The sequence below is a fragment of the Phlebotomus argentipes genome, unplaced genomic scaffold (genome assembly GCF_947086385.1).
Source record: "Phlebotomus argentipes unplaced genomic scaffold, Phlebotomus argentipes genome assembly contig_39, whole genome shotgun sequence".
Taxonomy (NCBI): domain Eukaryota; kingdom Metazoa; phylum Arthropoda; class Insecta; order Diptera; family Psychodidae; genus Phlebotomus; species Phlebotomus argentipes.
In genome coordinates, this window is record NW_026776182.1 from 209,940 (window position 1) to 227,974 (window position 18,035).

Sequence of the window (18,035 nt, forward strand, 5' to 3'; positions counted from 1 at the left end):
CGCTTTCCGGCGAGCTTGGAATGCATAGCAAAATTGTGTTCACTGGAAGGTGAGAGAGTTGAAAAGTTGCTACAAATTCCATCCTGGAGGGCAGAAAATTCGCATAACACATTTATTGAGAAAAGTTTAATTACAAAAAATACCACACCAACAACACCAGCTCTGAGTGGATTTTTCACTCTCATTGGGTGATTGCATTCCTTAGGTTTCCCGAGCGATAAGCGCTCTATTTATAGTGCCGAATGAATGGCGGTAATATTGAATAGTTTAAGAATTATTGGCATAGCCTAATAAATCAGGAGGTGGAACAATTTCCGCCACATGAGAGACACCGACTGGGCCAAAAATTGATCGGAAATGGTTGGCCAGTATTTTATGATCGACCATATATTAAAAATATATCGCTGTTTTCATAGTCTTTCCAACCCTTCTTCTCGCCGTGGGGCTTCTTCTGCTGAAGAACAAATTCCTGGGATTAGGCGAGGGGTAAGAAAATCAGGATTTTCCCCCTCGCGTGTATTGTGGCGCCTGGAAATTTCCATGCGACGTGGTGGGGGCGGCAGGAGAGGGCGAGTGTGGAACTTAAGTTGTCTTCCCCTGAATTCCACTGCACAACTCCGTGGCGCTCTAGTGAAGCCCAAAAGTTAAATCTCCAAATTGAATCTCGATCGTCAGTTGAACTATATTTGTCGCCCAAAGAGCACGTCAGGCCGTGAGAGTGCTTCAAGGAGTGAGACAGCTGCCCTCTGACCACACTTTGACCGCAGCTCGAGGAACCGCGCCACCAGAACAAACCGCAGGAAATGTGCTGTTCGAGTTTCCACGCGAAAAAACCCTCCATTATTTGGCGCTCCATATCAAACAATTAAACGAGGACAGACTCACTCGAGGGTGATTGTGAAAACGGTGGGAATCGTTTGAAGTGCTGGTGTGTCAGTGTACATTCCCGCAGATTTTCAACTCTTTTCCGGCGCCTCGAGAGAACTCTCTCCACGCATTGGCCAGTTCCGCATAGCGGGAAAATCTCGGTCAGCGCTTTTCTCTCTTCCGCCCAGCGAGTTTATCAAAAGGGAAAAAGCGTGGATGACAAAGTGGAGGAGAAAAGGATAATTTCCCCATATATACCGAGAGTCTTATCTTGACCATTGATATAAATATCGAGGTGAAGCGAGAGTGAGACTGTAGCCAATATAGCCCGGAATGAAATATATGTGAGGCTTCTGTTATTGTTAAATGGATCACTAAATTGGTGGCTGAGGAAAAAATGAGGCAATAGTGTGGGGGTGAAGAGCGTCTGAGAGGCAAAATGCCGCACCATTGAATGGCAGATTAACCCCAAATCATTGGGGATGGATTTGTGGCTGTGTCATCCCGGCGACATGCCGGATTACCTCACCAGCAACCATCAGCGGCGACGTCTCAAGATCTCAACGCACGCCATCCATCCATCTGAGATTGAGTGCTAAGGTGATTGCTTGCAGGGCGCTTCTTATCTGCGCGTTATCTCGCGAACCACCTTCGAGACAAAAGTGTGATAAAAATTTAATTAAATTCTTCTCTCGCCCTGCGTGAACGTGAGTAAAGTTAATTTAATAAAGTGATTCCCAGAGTCGCGCAACCCTTCTTCTTTATCGCGCCAAAGCGGAGGAACGATTTTTTGTGCTCTGGGCGACGGGCTAAAAAAGAATATATAGAGAAAGCGCGAGGGCCCGAAAAAAAACAACATTTTGGGCGTGAAAAGTGGTGAAACGAGAGTGAATATCCCCGAGGGTGGAACAAAAATGTTAAATAAAGTGAAAAATAAGGGTGACCAGTGAATTGAACAATCGTGAATAATTGATCGTGAGGGAAATGCCATGGAGTTGTGGATTATTTTTCCTGTGAGCCTGCTAACCCTTCTAGTCAACGGTAATATTTGTTTATCACTCTGCATTTCTTCTCCAACCTTCTGCCCTGGCTTTTTTCGGGCGCACAACATATCACCACCGAGCTCACACGGCGTGACACCCAAACGGTGATTTTCCACCCTTTTGCAGCCCTCAAGTAACAATAGTGTCCACGGCACTGCTGTAAATTCCAGATAATATATGTGGCCGTCAGGTCGTTTCAAGAACGAACGGTTCCTTAGGGAAATAATAAAATTTTAATGCATAAAGAATACAAAATCGCAAAATACCTCCAGGAATTGCTAGCTTATGCAAAAATATTGTTATTCTTCAGACAAAAAATAACACAAAAACATGAATTTCAAAGTATTAGCATAATTATAATAACAATATCTTAAACGAGACCTCAGCTGAATCTAACAATCAATAAACAATGCATAACTTAATAAAAGAAAGACGTAGAAATCAAAGATTTAACAAAAATAGAGTCAAATAGAAGAAGAAAAGGAATAATTCAGAGACACATGGACAAGAAACTTTCTAACGAAATAGGAACAACTTCCGAACAAATTGGACAAACTATATCTCATCCTTTCAAATGTTCTTAACCCACGAAGCACAAAAGGATCAATAATGGATCGTTTTACAACTTGCTGTCCAGACAATTCTAAGGATATGAAAGTCTGTAAAAGTCTTTTAATTCTCAGAATTTCTCCATGAAACTCTACAAAACTATATGGAAATGATTCAAATCTGCATTACCAAAACTTTAAATTTATCAAAACTTTTCATCCCAAGAGTCTTGCACGCATTTAATAAATTTATTTAAACATCACAATTCTGTGCGACTGTCAAAATCTCTGCCCGAAAGTGCGCGGTGGAGTCAAATTAATTTTGCAAAAGTTTTGTCCAAAATTATGAGCTTTCTTCCACCTCATCATCCACACTGACACTTGAGCATACTTCCTCCCCCAAAAGACTCGCGGCCTTGCTCATGTCACATAACATAACGAAAGTCAACAACAAAGCTATCACTCAACGCGATGCGAAGACATATGCGACATAGAAAGTCAAATAATTATTTATTTATTTCAATGAGATTCTCAGAGGTTTTCCCCACCACGCCTGGCGCCCAGAATCGTCCCTTTTCACTTTCATCACTCACTCGAGGGAAGTTTTTCCTTGCGACAGAGATATAAAAGACGAGAGGGTGGCAAGAGAGCTACATTTTTAATCGCATGGCGCACTCAAAGGAAAAAAATCGTCCCATAAACACACCCCAAAAGTGCTTTGGTGGATGATGTGAAGCGCGTGGTGTGACAGAGAAAAGGAATTCATTAAAAGTTTCGATTTTTCACCCCGTGGCGATTTGCTTGGGAATTGATGGGTGCCCACAATTTGGTCACTCTTTTCATGATCGCGTGGAAGCGCAGCCGAGAGTTTAGTGCTGTTGTCTCAGGAAATGCTCAACAAATTTAACAACCTACAGAGAGAGAGTGAATTATTTAGGCGCGCACGAGGAGTGGACAATCGAAAGAAGAGCGCCCTTCGAGAAATCCAATAAGGGGGGGAATGAAGAAGCTTTCACGTTCCGAAAATTGTGTCCCTCACAACCATTGTCCAAATCGTCCAAATGATAATTTAATAATGTCACTATTCGGGCTTCCCATGTGAATTTCATTGGTGCCACTCGACACGCGCACTAGTCACTCTTTTCCGAGACTCTCTGACCGAAATTCCCGCTTTAAGAGCATCGAAAAGCTATCGATCATCGTCGGCAAAAAGAGATGCGATGACAAGTTTCCTGCGAAATAATAAATTCATGATTTTTTTTTACTCATTCTGGCCAAAAATGAAAAAGACATGAAGCACGTCGCAATGCTCCAAAGTTCGATGGCCAAATCAACATCAGCGACTCAGAAAGATATCGAAAGCTCTGCGTGAAAGCGCGCAACACTTCGCGAATGTGTAGTGAAATTATTAATTGTAACATGAGACGCAGCGAGAGTGAAAAATTGCTGACTTTCAAATTGAATTTTAATGAAAAACTCCGTGTATGAAATATTCTCGAGGAATAGAGATTAATCGTCCACAATTTCTTCAACACGATCGTTTTCAGGCACTCTCTTTTTGGGGTGGAAATTGTCGCGCGTGGGCGAGAGTGTGTGAGGGATGCTATAAATTCAAATTTATTCCTCAGCAAACTCTCACGCGCATTCGAGCCTCCGTCGAACGTGAGAATAAGCACACAACAAAGCGCAAAAAAATGTCAATGAAAAATCATCATGAATTAATCTGCAGAGGCGGGAACATCGCCACAGAGCGCGGTGCGATGGGAAAGTGGCGCAGCGGAAAGCTCGCGAGTGCATGAGGGAAGCCTCTAAAATTCCCTAAGACACATTTATGGGTCGTAAATTCGGAACGAGTGGTATTAAGTGGAGCTAAAGACTGCCATTTCCCTCAATAATTGAATGAACTATAAACAATAATGGAAAATCTTTCGCTATACCGTGAAATCGCGTGTATTAAATTTTCCAAACGCGAGCGGAGATTGATTCAAATTGATAGAGAAAGGCTCAAGGCGATCTTCCGAAGGAAAATCATTGAGGAGATTGAATGGAAGGCAAGCATGAGAGCATATGTCTAGAAGTTGGAAAACATTGTTGTGTGCGGAAGTTTCGCGAAAACTTTTCCACACGGACCACGCGCGGGTAAAAAGCATAAATTTCTCAGAAAACTACACCAGAGAAAAGCTCACCATCGAAAAGTCTCTGTGTACTTCTTCAGCAAGTCGAAGCTTGTGCTGAAATTAATCTTTAATTGAAAATGGAAATCTGTTGGGTAATTTTCTCTCACTTTGTGCTAATCTCTCACTTTTTCCTCTCTCCATTGTCTCTGACTATGTGTGCTTCTTCAGAATTCTCCAATCTGTCGACTCATTTTCGCCAAGGAAACTTTTTGCAGTAAAAAGTGCTCTAATTCTGTTGGGCAAGTAAACAAGAAATAGCCTTCCACGTGATGAGCCTCATTATTGCGCCAACCGATACGAAAAGGTATTCTGCGTGTTCTGTATTGAAAACTGTTGCAAAGCTTGTTCAAAATAGCACCACAAAACTATCCTGACAAACATTGTAAAGGGCTGTCAACACTGCAACATTTCAAAAAGCAATTGTGGTTGAGTTTGTACACGTCGTTTGGCTAACAAACACATACAGAATTCTTTGCAAAACCATCAAGATACAAAAGTTCATCTCAATCCATTACAAATGATTTGTGTAATCCAATTTCAAAAGATGCCTATTAAAAAATGGCCTCTCTACAATTTTTTACCATCATCGAAAGCGCGCAAGATTTCTTCCCATGTCGCACTGTTATAAAGTCGCAAGGCTTATGGAATCTTATTTCACGAATATAACATGATTTATTAGTGGAATTCAAATGGAAAAAGTCGGTAAAACTATACTGAGCAATTTCGAGGCTCAAATATTGTCACAACTTTTTCTCTCGCCTCCCCGCAAAAGGAGAGCAATTCATCAGGATTTCTCCTGAAGCCTCCCACCGGGAATATCCCGTCCTATTCAGCGATCTTTCACCCTGGAATATCACACGACAACAGGCAGAAACCACATCTAGAGCAGTGTCGTAAAAGTTCATGGTGTTTCTGGTCCATGACGAGCGTACAGAGAAGAAGAATGCGAGGGTGGGAGAAAAAATGGTGAAGCTTGTAGAAATATTGCTGCAGACTTTATGAAATTTTGCGACAATCTTCCATCTGCTGGGGACTCATCTATGTATAGCGCATGAAAATGAAATGTTATGTAGAACACGAGTCAACTACAACTCGAGCTTGGCAGTTGTGCTCCTCCCTCGGCGCCAAATCATACGGCATCAGCAGAAAAAAATGGGGAGGCACGAAGCCACAATTACAGGCGGAACTGAATATTAATCCGGAATGCAGGAAGTGTCGCCAAAGTACCGATGGGGCTTAAACTTTTTCCGCTCTCGCCAGTGCGGAGCGAGTGCTCAACGCGAGGATTGCCGGGGACGTGCTGGGGTGATTAATGCTGCAGCGGTCGCTGGAATAGAGCAAGGAGGACATTTAAATTCATTTGCCAATCTTTGTGCCATAGCATCAAAAATTTCCCATACTATATGCACAGAAAGAGCACCAGAGACTTTCTCACAGGAAGAGCTTTTCATCCTAAACTTTCTCCTTGTGAGCCGCGCTGTGACACACAAGAGAGTCTCCACTCTTCCATGGGATTGACAATGCTTGCTAAATGCACTTCATGTTGACATTATCCTATTGAAGTTGTCTCTCGCTTTCTCTTTTATCTCACCCACTGGCAAATCTGCCCAACTCCAGCTCCCGTGCATAAATTTTCCCCGTGTTGGAAATAGAGTGAAAGCTAAGAGAGAAGCAGGATTTGTGGTTGTTGCCACAGGACTATAATGAATTGTTAATTGTGCCGAATTGAAATGGTAATTGTTCGCTGGTCGCCTGCTCACCCACTCTCGTCTCACACCCTGGACCGCCTAATGGCGCTAATTTGTTGCAAATGTAATTATTCACGTGCAAATTATTTAAATGAACCCCAACTCCCGCTCTCATCCAGCCCACTCACGTGAATTATCACCAATGATGAAACCACTCACGATCTATCCATTTATTCTTCCCGCCCTGCAGCATTACAAGTGGAGGGCGAAACACCAATAAATCCCTCCACACGGGCAAAAGATTACGCAAAAGACCACGGACAGAAGTTGCTAAAGTGAGAATGACAGAGAGATGAAACTTTCGCCTCGGCCCATGAATAATTTTAGTCAAAGAGAGGCATTTGCAAAAAGTGCCACGTGCGAGCCGCACAAAGAAAAAAACACATCGAAAAGCACCATCTGCTGGAATTATTCTCGAAAAAGACAAATTAAATTGTGATATTAGGTTTCGCCCTTCTGCTGTGGCTCTTCCTGATCCACTGAATGTTTTCATTGTCACAAATCCCTGGGAAATAGTGGAATGAGAGAGGGTGGAAAAAAAGAGTTCCAATTCCTATGGTGACCGCGTGTTGTTCATCCACCATCGAAATGCCACGCAGGGATTTCGAACGTAGTATCAGTAAACCCTCATCTAAAGCACAGCCACGTGGACAGGAGTTTCACAGACTTATTCATACCGTTTTCACGTGGGGTAATAATTTTTTCACGTGAAATTGGAAAGGCTTTTTGTTGTTTCATCAAAATTCGTAGCGTAAAACAAGCACTAAATTTCAAACTATAACAACTCTCAATTGAAGTAAAGAGAAGATTGTTCATATTTTCTCATGCTTAAATCCACTTGTGGCATTGAAAGCACCTGAAAATGTTCCCAGAGGTAAAAATGACACTCATTGCTAAGCCCCTCTTGATATATTGTGGTTTTCTATCAGCTTTTTTGTTCATATATTCTATTGATGTACTAGACAAAGTACTGTATTTTTCCTACAAATATACATCCATAAAATATGGTCTTAATAAATTTCTTTAATGCTCTTGCATGCAAATAACCATTTTCGCATACATGCACAATCGATAAGCTTACTTATGAGACTCCATTAATCCGGGAAAGTCTTCCCGAGTTTCCTGCTCGACGGGAAGAAGGTAAAAAATGGAAAATAAATTGCTCTTAAACTGATCACGGCCATAATTGAAGAGAGTCCGGTAGAGAAATGAGCTCACATAATTCAATGGAGTTTTAAATCCACTCTAACTAAAAAGTCTGACAACTTTTAATGCGACCTAAATTAAATTCCCAAGACTAATTCGCAAAGACAAATAAATGCTCTTGGATTTTCCTCCTTCTTGGACGCATTTTTCACGTGAATCTCACAACATAGATTTCCTGTTCGACGACGGAACAAGTGCAATTTTTCTTCCATTTCCCTCCAATGAGCACGCTCAGGGGGTGAGTTTCTGGTAGTCTAGGTGTCAAGATTGACGCCCTACCCATGTTCGGGGGGTGGTTTGGATGGAGAGCGTGTTGGTATTCTGTGTCCCATCACGCAAAACACCCCAGTATGTGGTTTTGGCACTGGAATATTTTATGTGAGCACTCGGAGAGGCGTGTGAGTGAAAAATTCATGGTAATGTAGAGTGAAGGATTCCAGCGATAAAACAATGGACTCGTTAAGGATCCTCCGCCCGCCACCCACCGCATTCCCAGCCACCGGCGGGGCAACTTTTGGGCTTGTTGCGTGAGAATACGCCACAGAGCAGCGCCCGATGAGACAGAGCCCAATGGAAATTTGCAGAAATACTTTAGCAGCAGTTGAAACATTCATGCCACCATCGTCCTTTTTTCTTCACACCCACCAAATGGAGCTTCTCTGGAGTCTCCGCAGTTCTTAAGCCCCGTGAATTACTCTTGACTGCCTTTCCGATCAATACAGTGACGGAATGTCCATCGAAGCCAATCACACGGAGTGTGAAATAACACAAAATACTCTCATGCAATCTCTAAATATCCAAACCCCGAATGCAATTCGATTCATCACCAAAGTTGTATAACGCTTTAATCACATTCCACTTACCCCGAAATCAAATAATCATTGTTGAAATGGTTGGAATTGAAAACTCATCGACACGATAAAGAGCTTTTTTCTCTGTTCCGCTCAACACAGTGCGAAAGAGGCTGCTTTTCCGGGGGCCACTCAGAAGCCACAACCGCAAATTGATCCCTCTTTTTAAGCCGCCCTCACCCTCTCGTTTGCGGACGGAAAAGTGCCAATTCACCAATCAAATGATTAATTAGAACGTGTAATGATAGCCAGCGAACAACATCAAGTATACAGAGATCCTGGCCAACAGTAAATTGGTTCTTTTCATCCACATTTCAATGGCATTAATAAAATTTTATTGGCTTTCCTCCCCCACTACTCGCAACATAAATAGTTTATTGTTGGCAGCCAAAAGTACACTCAGAAGCTCTCTATTCGGGAAACTTTTCCCACGCGTCCCTCGATGTCCTCAAACTGGGAAGTTTTCCAATGTACACAGAACGTCATTCGAGCGATAAATAGTGCAAGCAAAAGTCCATCTTGGATTTTCCAAAAACTGGAACACATTACAAAAAACGTAGATTGATTTTACTGGGGAATATTGAATATTGGATGAAGAGATACACCAGAATTTTCCCTGCAATATCATTAATTCATATCAATTGCTGTTTTTTTGTTGTCAGAAAAAAAATCCCAATGTTTTAACAGTTGCACTCAGCAATTAAATCTGGCATTACCACATTCGACATATCTTCAACGTCTAACAGGAAGGATGGTTTGTTTTTGGCTCATCCCTCATGACATTGTTCAGCGGCAGAGTAGCAAAAGAGCAGCGTGTTCGAAGCTGCCCCGCCTTCCCATAATGATGTTACACACATTTTGGCAAAATGCGCTATGCGGCACGGGGAAAAAGCGTAATGGACAGACACGCAAAAAAGTGATTTTCAATTTTGCGAAAAATATCACTCTCTGCAATCGATGTGTTTAAAAGCCCTTCATTTTCAATATTAATTCGCGGCAATTCAGAAGCTTTTTGCAGGTCATGCCTCAACAAACCCACCGACGGCAATGTTGGGGGTGAAATGAAAATGTTTGTCGCCCTCTCGCACCTCGTGTGCGCCGGGCAATATTTATGGAATTTTCGAGAATATATAAATCAACGCGGCAAAATGGTCCAGCGACGCCTCGCTGACTCTATTTATCAAAATTTTATTGTTGAGCATTGAATTTTATTGGCATTTTCGGCCACCACCCACTGTCAGGGGTGAATTGAGTTGCTAATCTGCGGGGTGAACTTTCGTGCCGGATTTTACTCATATGCCTGAGTCTCATCATTATTATCATTCGCTCACCAAAATGTGCGCTACGCAACACTATAATGTTGTATTTATGCGTCGGGAATTATATCAGGGTAATCAATTTATCACACACCACACATTGTTCGGATAAATCGATTTTGGGTTATCAAAGTCACTCTCGCGAAAGGTATTTTCCACCCCAGCGTGAAACCTGCTGGAAAAGCGCGAGAGCACGTAATAAAAGGGGCAAATATTTCGTCACTTCCATCAACCGCTTGTCTGATGCATTTCGCTATAATAAATTTAAATTGCCTGCAAATGTTTGATCAGCATTTTATTGCAGTTTCAATCAATAAACCCACAAAATCAAAGCCATATAATTTTTGCTCCAAGATTGACTGAAATGTTAACAAAAATGTTTTTTTGGCATAATTGAAAAAGTTGCGATGAAATTTAATGAATAATTTCATGATACCCAAGAGGATTTCTTTGAACGCAATGCAAATTGATTAAATAACAAGCACAAACAGTGATTTTCCAACCACTGCCCGTAAAAATTAGTTCAACAAATACGTTGGCATTGTAAATATCCCAAAACACCCCTTTCGACGGTCTCAAGAGCTCCTTCTGCCCCCACAAACACACACTTGCCGTATTCACTCCGGCGAAGCTACGAACCTTATCGCTTTTTAAAATCATACAACCAACATCGTATTATTTTCTCCGTTTAATTCCACTCGTTTTTCGCTTCAGTCTTTTTTTTTGTTTTGTGCCCGCACAGTTTTTTTCCCGCCCATAATCTCCCAACAATTCTGTTCTGCGCGATATTTCCCCCATGTCTTCCCCTGTCATGCCTGAAAAACTGCTACAAATCCCTTGTGTAGTTTATGAAATGGATATAAAAGATTTGTGAAATAGATTTCAACCGCCCAGAGAGTGCCTTTGCCTCTGCCATATCCCCCGAAAAACCGCCATTAGCATCAATTTTTGTGGATCTCCGCACCCCGTGAGCGCGTGGGAAAATTGCACGGGGGACAGAATTAAATTAATAAAAAAAAAGAGAGAAGATGAGACGAACCGTGGAGGCGAAATGTGAGCCAAACTGAGATTCATTCGAAACAAAGTGGGAAATGGTGAAAGAGAGAGATTAGAAAGGCGATCCTCTCTGAATTTATCGTCTTTCTAACATGGTGAAATTTCCACGGAATACTCTGTAAACTAAGCTAGGGGAGAATCTATTTCATATACACTCTTTTCAAACATTAAAGCCGATATACCCGTCTAAGCCATGTCGCTATGTTAAACGGCCTATGAGTGATTGTGCAGAGCCTCGCTTGAGCCGGCAGAAGATGGATGGGGAGACTTTTCAGAGAGCCATTACAGCAGAGTGAGGCCTGATGGTGATTAAAATGTGAATATGCTTGCTTTGCAGTGATAGGATTCATTAATGTGGAGGCGCCCAGCTACTGGGACACGCCGTTCGCCCAGCCGTACTTCGACAACACAACGAAGCGCGACCTCACCGCCACCGTGGGCCAAGTGGCTCTGCTGCGCTGCCGCGTCCGCAATCTTGGCGACAGAGCCGTGAGTATATCCCGGGTCCCCCCCTTTCCCCCGATGGCCGGCGGAATTCAATTTTCTCTCACCTCCTAACGCGCGGAAATTATTGTGCAGATCCTCCTGCGCTGGCTTTTCCCCGCGCGCCAAACTTTTTAACTTAAAATTGCATTAAATTCCATTTCCCGCTTCTCTTAATCGCCCCATTTTTGTATTTCGCCTTCGTTTCCATCCGGGAAAAACAATGAGTGGTGCAAAAATTTCAAGCGCCCGAGAAAACACACGGAAAAACAACTTTCATAAGGTATTTGATGGGGCGAACTATTAATGCAAGAACTGGAAGAAGGGAAAGTATTTATGTAAATAGCACGTGAAGTGAATTTCGCTCAACACTTCAGCATAGCCATTAAAAAATTAAGAGAAAAGTTTGGACACTGCAAATGCTAATGATTTTGCCTTCATGGATAAGTCTAAACATGGTGAAGACACCTTCAGAAAATCTCGAGAAAAAAAAACACAGTAATGAATTGAGTTTTCAAATTCCCTCTGGATTTTTTAATCAATACGTAAATTTCCTTGTTAATCTCACACATTAGCAAATTATACGGAAAATTCCATCAGTTGAATTGCACTGCGGTTAAAAAATACTCTTTGAAGCAAGCGAGGATTAAGCAAATACAATGTTAGCTTAGTGAGTTCATGGCAAAAAATGCATTACCTGTGTAAATGTTTTATTTTCACAAGCAAATCTCCTGGAAATAAACTTCAAAAAGCATAGAACAGTAAAAATATACAACATTTTTCACATACATTGCATTCAAAGTGAGCTTTTAGCTGGGGATTTGCCAAGTTGTATCTATTGATTATCTCTTTGGCAGAAAAATTTCACTGAAAGTAATTAAAAATATGCAAAGCATCCCAACTCCAGCAAACTCCATTTCATTATTGAGCAATGTGTAATTTTCCAGGGTTTACGCCGCGCTTCCAAGAATGTTTACATCATTTAATTTCACATGGCCAACAGCGGGAAAGTGGATGCGAAATGAGAATATTACAATTACCCCTCCTCAATTTGCAGGTATCTTGGATACGAAAACGTGACCTGCACATTCTCACCATTGGCATCATGACCTACACAAACGATCAGAGATTCCAGAGCTTGCACACTGAAGGCTCAGACGAATGGACGCTGAAGATTTCCTCGCCTCAGCTGCGAGATTCGGGAATATATGAGTGTCAGGTGTCGACGGAGCCCAAAATTAGCATGGCATTCAGGCTCACCGTCGTAGGTAAGTGCAGATTTTGAGGATTTACACAATGTGCGGCCTGAGAAAAACGCGAGAAAGCGACACTCTTTTGTGCAGCTTTACACCATTCAGCGCGGATAGTGTTGCAAATCTTGGCACACAATTCCAGTGGTGTTGCATTAATGAACTTTTCTTTGGGAAATCCACACCCTCACTCCCATCCCCCGGCAGGCCTTGCAAAAGGTATGGCCTGGAAGAAACCCAGGAGAAGTGCACGAAAAAGAGTGAATAAATCGTAAATCTCCCGAGACTGGGCAATAAATAGAGGAAGGAATTTGGAACGCTCTGGAAAGAAATTTCTAGAGTGTAAATAAATTTCTCAGTCACATTTTTAATCCACTTGAGACTGTCGCCCTAATTTAGTTCATATATGAAAATGAAGCTTTATCTGAAAATGACTGCGAACATTCACCTTCTGGCTTTGGGGTGACGTTTCAGGGGAATCGCACGGGAAATTCATCACACTGACTTTTTGATAAATCCATCAGACACAACACCACAAAGCTTGAAGTGGCTTCCAAAACACGCGTATGTTGTAACTCATCAACATGATAGAAAGTGGCTTTCCCGTTCAGCAACCAAGATTAATTGTTACCAATAGAAATCTCAGCTTCTTTCCCATGATTCGTGATGGATTACGGAAACAAGGTGCCTAGATATGATAAAAGACGTGTACTGTGAAATAAGAATTTTAAAAGTGATAAACTGGTTCGATTGCATATCTGGGGATAATTTTTTTCTTCTCCTAAAACACTCTTACAATCGATTACTTTGAAATTACTGATCTAATCTCATCGGTAGAACGATATTTTCATGTTAGACTTTTATGGTCTTTAGCACATTTTCAACGCTATGGAAAAAATGCTTTAAGCACCCAATTAATTACGAGTTCTCGTGCGAAAGACAAGGCAAAGTTATTTCCAATACACTATACGATAAACATAATTATTGACCTTCAAATAGTGTGCCTAATTTCGCCCCCGATATTCGAGATAAAGTGCTTGTCGAGAATATGGTGTACACTCGCACTTGCCACTATGTTATCGCCTTTTGATCGGAGACATTAGTCTCACCCACACCCTCATCACGGCCCGTGCTGTCGCGAGGGTTAATTAATGGTAATATAAATGCGTGATGGGTGGTTTACGACCCTCTCCACTGCACAGTATCTTGTCACCAGAAGTGGAAATAGTGAATGCACGTTCAATTAGTCTGCAGAGTGGCTCCAATCTCGCCGGCAGGGCGGAACCCTCGATTTCTGGATCAGTCTCTTGCGCTACCAAAATAAATATTTGCCACCCAACCACCCGGGGTGTGCGTGGAATAAACCAAATTTACGGCTTCTACAATTGTTTGTTTTTCTCCTCATTTGTATCAGCCCCTTTATCTCATGTGTGTGTGCTGAATTTGGGGCAATTTCAGCGATGATTAAGATGAATGACACCGCGTGTTTTATAAGTCTATCGCCTGGGAATATTTAACTAATAACACAAGGGTTGTGGTCTGACCATTTATCAATATGTGCGCGGGGCTAAAAATGCGAAAATGATCTCAAATTGGTGTGGCGGGTGATTTGATCAGAATGGGCCACAAAAAAGCCATAAAGACTTTATGTGCTAATCCCTAATCTAATCTCTTTATGTCTCTCTCTCTCTCCCCGTCGTGCGCGATCAATGCGCGGGGCCCGCGTGACCACATGAATGATGATTCAGTGTCGAAAGCGAAAATACTCGGCAATCCCGAACTATTCATCAAGAGTGGCAGCGACATAAATCTCACGTGTGTCGCCATTCAAGCCCCGGCCCCGCCATCCTTCATCTACTGGTACAAGGACGGCCGCCTTATTAACTATTCCCAAAGGGGCGGCATCAACGTGCTCACGGAGCGACAGACACGCACGAGCAAGCTCGTGATTGCACGCGCCACCCCCGCCGATTCAGGCAATTACACCTGCTCCCCTAGCAACTCGGGTGAGTTCATCGACCTGTATTATAGAAGTGACGGTGTCATCCCATGGTCTTGGCTTCCAGATCAGGCCAGTGTCGTGGTGCACGTGATCAAGAGCGAGCACCGCGCCGCCATGCAGCACGAGACCAGCGCCTCCACCTGTCTCAGGTGGTCCGCACTCATCCTCGTCGCCATGCTCTTGAGCGGCGTCAGGTGATGAGTGTGCGCCGCCATTTAAGCGTTATCGTGCCACTCCCACCACTGGCCCCAATCAAAGGTGAGCTCCGCCACTTCTCTATTATCATTAAGTCTTGAAAATGAGATTTTGTCATCTGCCATTTCCCAGAAAGACTCTTTCTCCTGGGAAGCAAATAGGCAGGTCGAGTGACTACAAATAGAATTCCTGGAAATTTTGATTTTGCGCATTACTGAGATTTTGAGACGATGTGTTTGAAACCATTAAAATGAAATATAGGAAGCTAAATTTACAGAAGAACACGCAGAGCACACTTTTATTGATTCAAGACACACTTAAAAGTTCGCTCTACTGCTCTACATTTGATTACGCAAACTTATTGAAAGCATACAAGGCATTGAAAACAAATAGACATTTCACACCTCCATGCAAATACTCTCATTGCAATTTCCTATCTGTAAATTTAATCAGAATCATTAAAGCAACGGAGATATTCTCTATATACCTTGAATTTCCAAATATTCAACAATATTATTCCTCCAAACACTTACACAATACAGCCCTCAATTCTCAAGAGGGTTCAAGAAACTCCAAGGATAATACTTGATCCAGAAATCCATTTCTAAGTATTTGCGAGCATTGAAACAAAGTTGTAGTGTGTCTTTCCCAGAATTACACTTCAAGAGCAATACAAAATGCATGACTCTCGAAGGATTGCACAGTGCTCTCGAGTTCAGCTGCAATTCAACACTCACGATCCCATCTTTCCTTTTATTCATGCTTTCAGAACTGATAGATGTGAACGACAGGCACTTGAGAAATGTGAGACAGTGTGAGGAAGCTGAGAAGATTCCTCGGATATTTGCCAGCAAAACTGCTCGAGGTGTTTCAGGAAATCACCCCCAGCTGCAAACTAATGAAATTTATCTCTCCTAGTTATGATAGAGTACCCATGAACAAGGAAAAGACATAGATGAATAACAATAGAGAAAATTGTACACTGGAATGTCCAAGGCGACATAACAATTTAAGGAAGAAATTATTAATCATAACTAAGGATGAAAGGAAACTGAAATATTTTATGTCCTTCTATACAATAATTAGCTCCTAAAATGAAAACTTACGTAGTGTGACATTTAACATAAGGACGCTCTGGCAAGGAGATGTAAGAAAGGGTGGAAACCAAGTGAGTTTCGCAACCCCCTAATATCTGTGTACCATCTATAATAATGTGATATACCGCATTGAAGAGTCTCTCAAATACTATAGCTAAAATTTATCGAATCAATAGGCATTTTCACCCTGTTCAGTGCTTGTCTTCCACCTCGCAACTGTCCATCACGCCCCAATTTCTGACCCGTCTCCAAATACAATATCAGCCCGAAATGACCTCTTTATTCCACATCAATTGCGCACCACAGGAGCCGAGCAAATAGAGCTCCAATCCTATGGGCAGAGTGGGAAAGTGCACCGGACACGAGACGGCTTATCTCGCGTTCGATATTCAAATTTAATTTCCTCCGCGATCAATAACCTCCCAAATGACGAAAGTAATTAAAAATCCAACGCGTGAAAAATGGAAATTATAGTTCAATTCAATTCATTTTGCCTCCACCATTAGCCAGTGTCATTGTTCATTTGCACCGCCGAAGCTTATCAATGGTTCAATATTACCGCCAGAACTATCACATATTGCTAAAAAACAATCGAATAGAACAGATATGGAAGTATTTAGTTCGATATTAAAAATTCCAACTCACCATCGCGTCCAATGACATACTTTTCCATTTGCCTGCAAACGAACAAATTAAGCAAACAATGCAGAGGGTAAAAAGCGACTATATTCGTTACTTAAATAGAGGTGGAAGAGAAATGCACCAAGCCCGTTGTAAATAAATGGGATGTTAGTGAATAAAAAATAGAATTATTTTATATTGACGCTCTGGTAGGAAAACAGTCGTGGAAATTCAATCATGAGAAGCAAGAATCCACAAGGATAAAATTTGATTTAAATGCTTTCAATAGCAATGATATTTTTGCAAAAATCATTTTCGTGTCTCCTTAAATATTTTATAAATAGCAAATGAGAATATTTGAATATTGCCATTTTTAGTCAACCATGACAGTTTTGAGTTTATTCCAAATTTTCGAAATCCATTGTGCAAATAACTATATATCGAGAACTAAAACATAAACTATGTTCAGCCCAAAGAAAGCACAATAAAGAACTTGTTTAATTTTCGTGTTGCCCAATAAGCTTGATTAAAAATATACAAACAAATATATACAATAGAAATGAATTAAATGGAGAATTATTGTTTGATTACTATTGAGGGTAATTTATATGCTTTTATCCGAAAGGAAAATAGGATCAAATACTTTGTACGTGTGATACTATTAATTGGTCACATTTTTCCACAACTGCTATATTGAAGTGACAACAAATCATGTTGGAAAACGAAAAATATACTTAGATTGAGAATAGATAATTTCATTTTTGTATATACAAGTAATGTAAATAGCCAATTATGTATAATGACATAATAAATAATTTATTGATGAGAAAATACTTGAATCCACAATTTCTTTGCACTTGAGACTAAGCAATTGCAGTTCTAGTAAGAATCACAACGATGAGTCTCAAGGTAAGTACACATTATCATCTATTCATGGTGTAAATGGGAATATGATGAACAATGAAGCAAATTTTCATTAGCAATTCTAAGGCAAACACAAAATGTTACCGCGGTATTTTGCGGAGATGTGAAGAAGAAAATGTTCTATGCGCATTGGCTCGAGCAATTTTCCACTCGTACAACTTTCCATTCACGTTCTTGAGTTCAATTAATATTTTACACAGGAAATGAAGCTGGATATTTGTGCCAAATAGCCATTCGAGTGTATTCAAATGGAATTTGTTTGCAATTAATTTGTTGGGTTAATTGTGGCGCACACTTTATTTATTCATTGACAATACAACAATATGTTATTTATATCAGCGGTTTTTTATCCGTTATGCTCATACAAAAATTCCATAAAAGAGGAGTTTATGTATGAATGCATGAGAGTTCAAGATGGATTAAGCTAGAGGATTAGAACTTGGTTTCCATTGAAATATTCTTAGTCAGATATTGAATTCATGATATTTGACATAAAATAAATCAACGAACGGATAATGTTCGTTTGACAAATTAATGAATAAATGCATAAAAAGCACGCAATTAATGGTCAAATAAAACAGGATTATAAGATGATGATTCAACAAGAAATTATCTCCTTACAAAGAAGGCAAGAAGAGGGGTAAGAAGACA

At 41.1% G+C, this 18,035-nt stretch overlaps 1 protein-coding gene across 1 annotated transcript; it reads left to right on the forward strand.

Moving 5' to 3' along the window:
* Positions 1 to 1,434: 1,434 nt before the first annotated feature.
* On the forward strand, positions 1,435 to 17,281 carry LOC132263657 (SPEG neighbor protein-like). The gene is made up of 6 exons (XM_059763547.1): positions 1,435 to 1,908; positions 11,150 to 11,301; positions 12,353 to 12,563; positions 14,294 to 14,551; positions 14,612 to 14,805; positions 15,512 to 17,281. The coding sequence occupies exons 1-5, from the start codon at positions 1,857 to 1,859 to the stop codon at positions 14,743 to 14,745; spliced, it is 807 nt and encodes a 268-aa protein (XP_059619530.1). The 5' UTR covers positions 1,435 to 1,856; the 3' UTR covers positions 14,746 to 14,805; positions 15,512 to 17,281.
* The last annotated feature ends 754 nt before the right edge of the window (positions 17,282 to 18,035 follow it).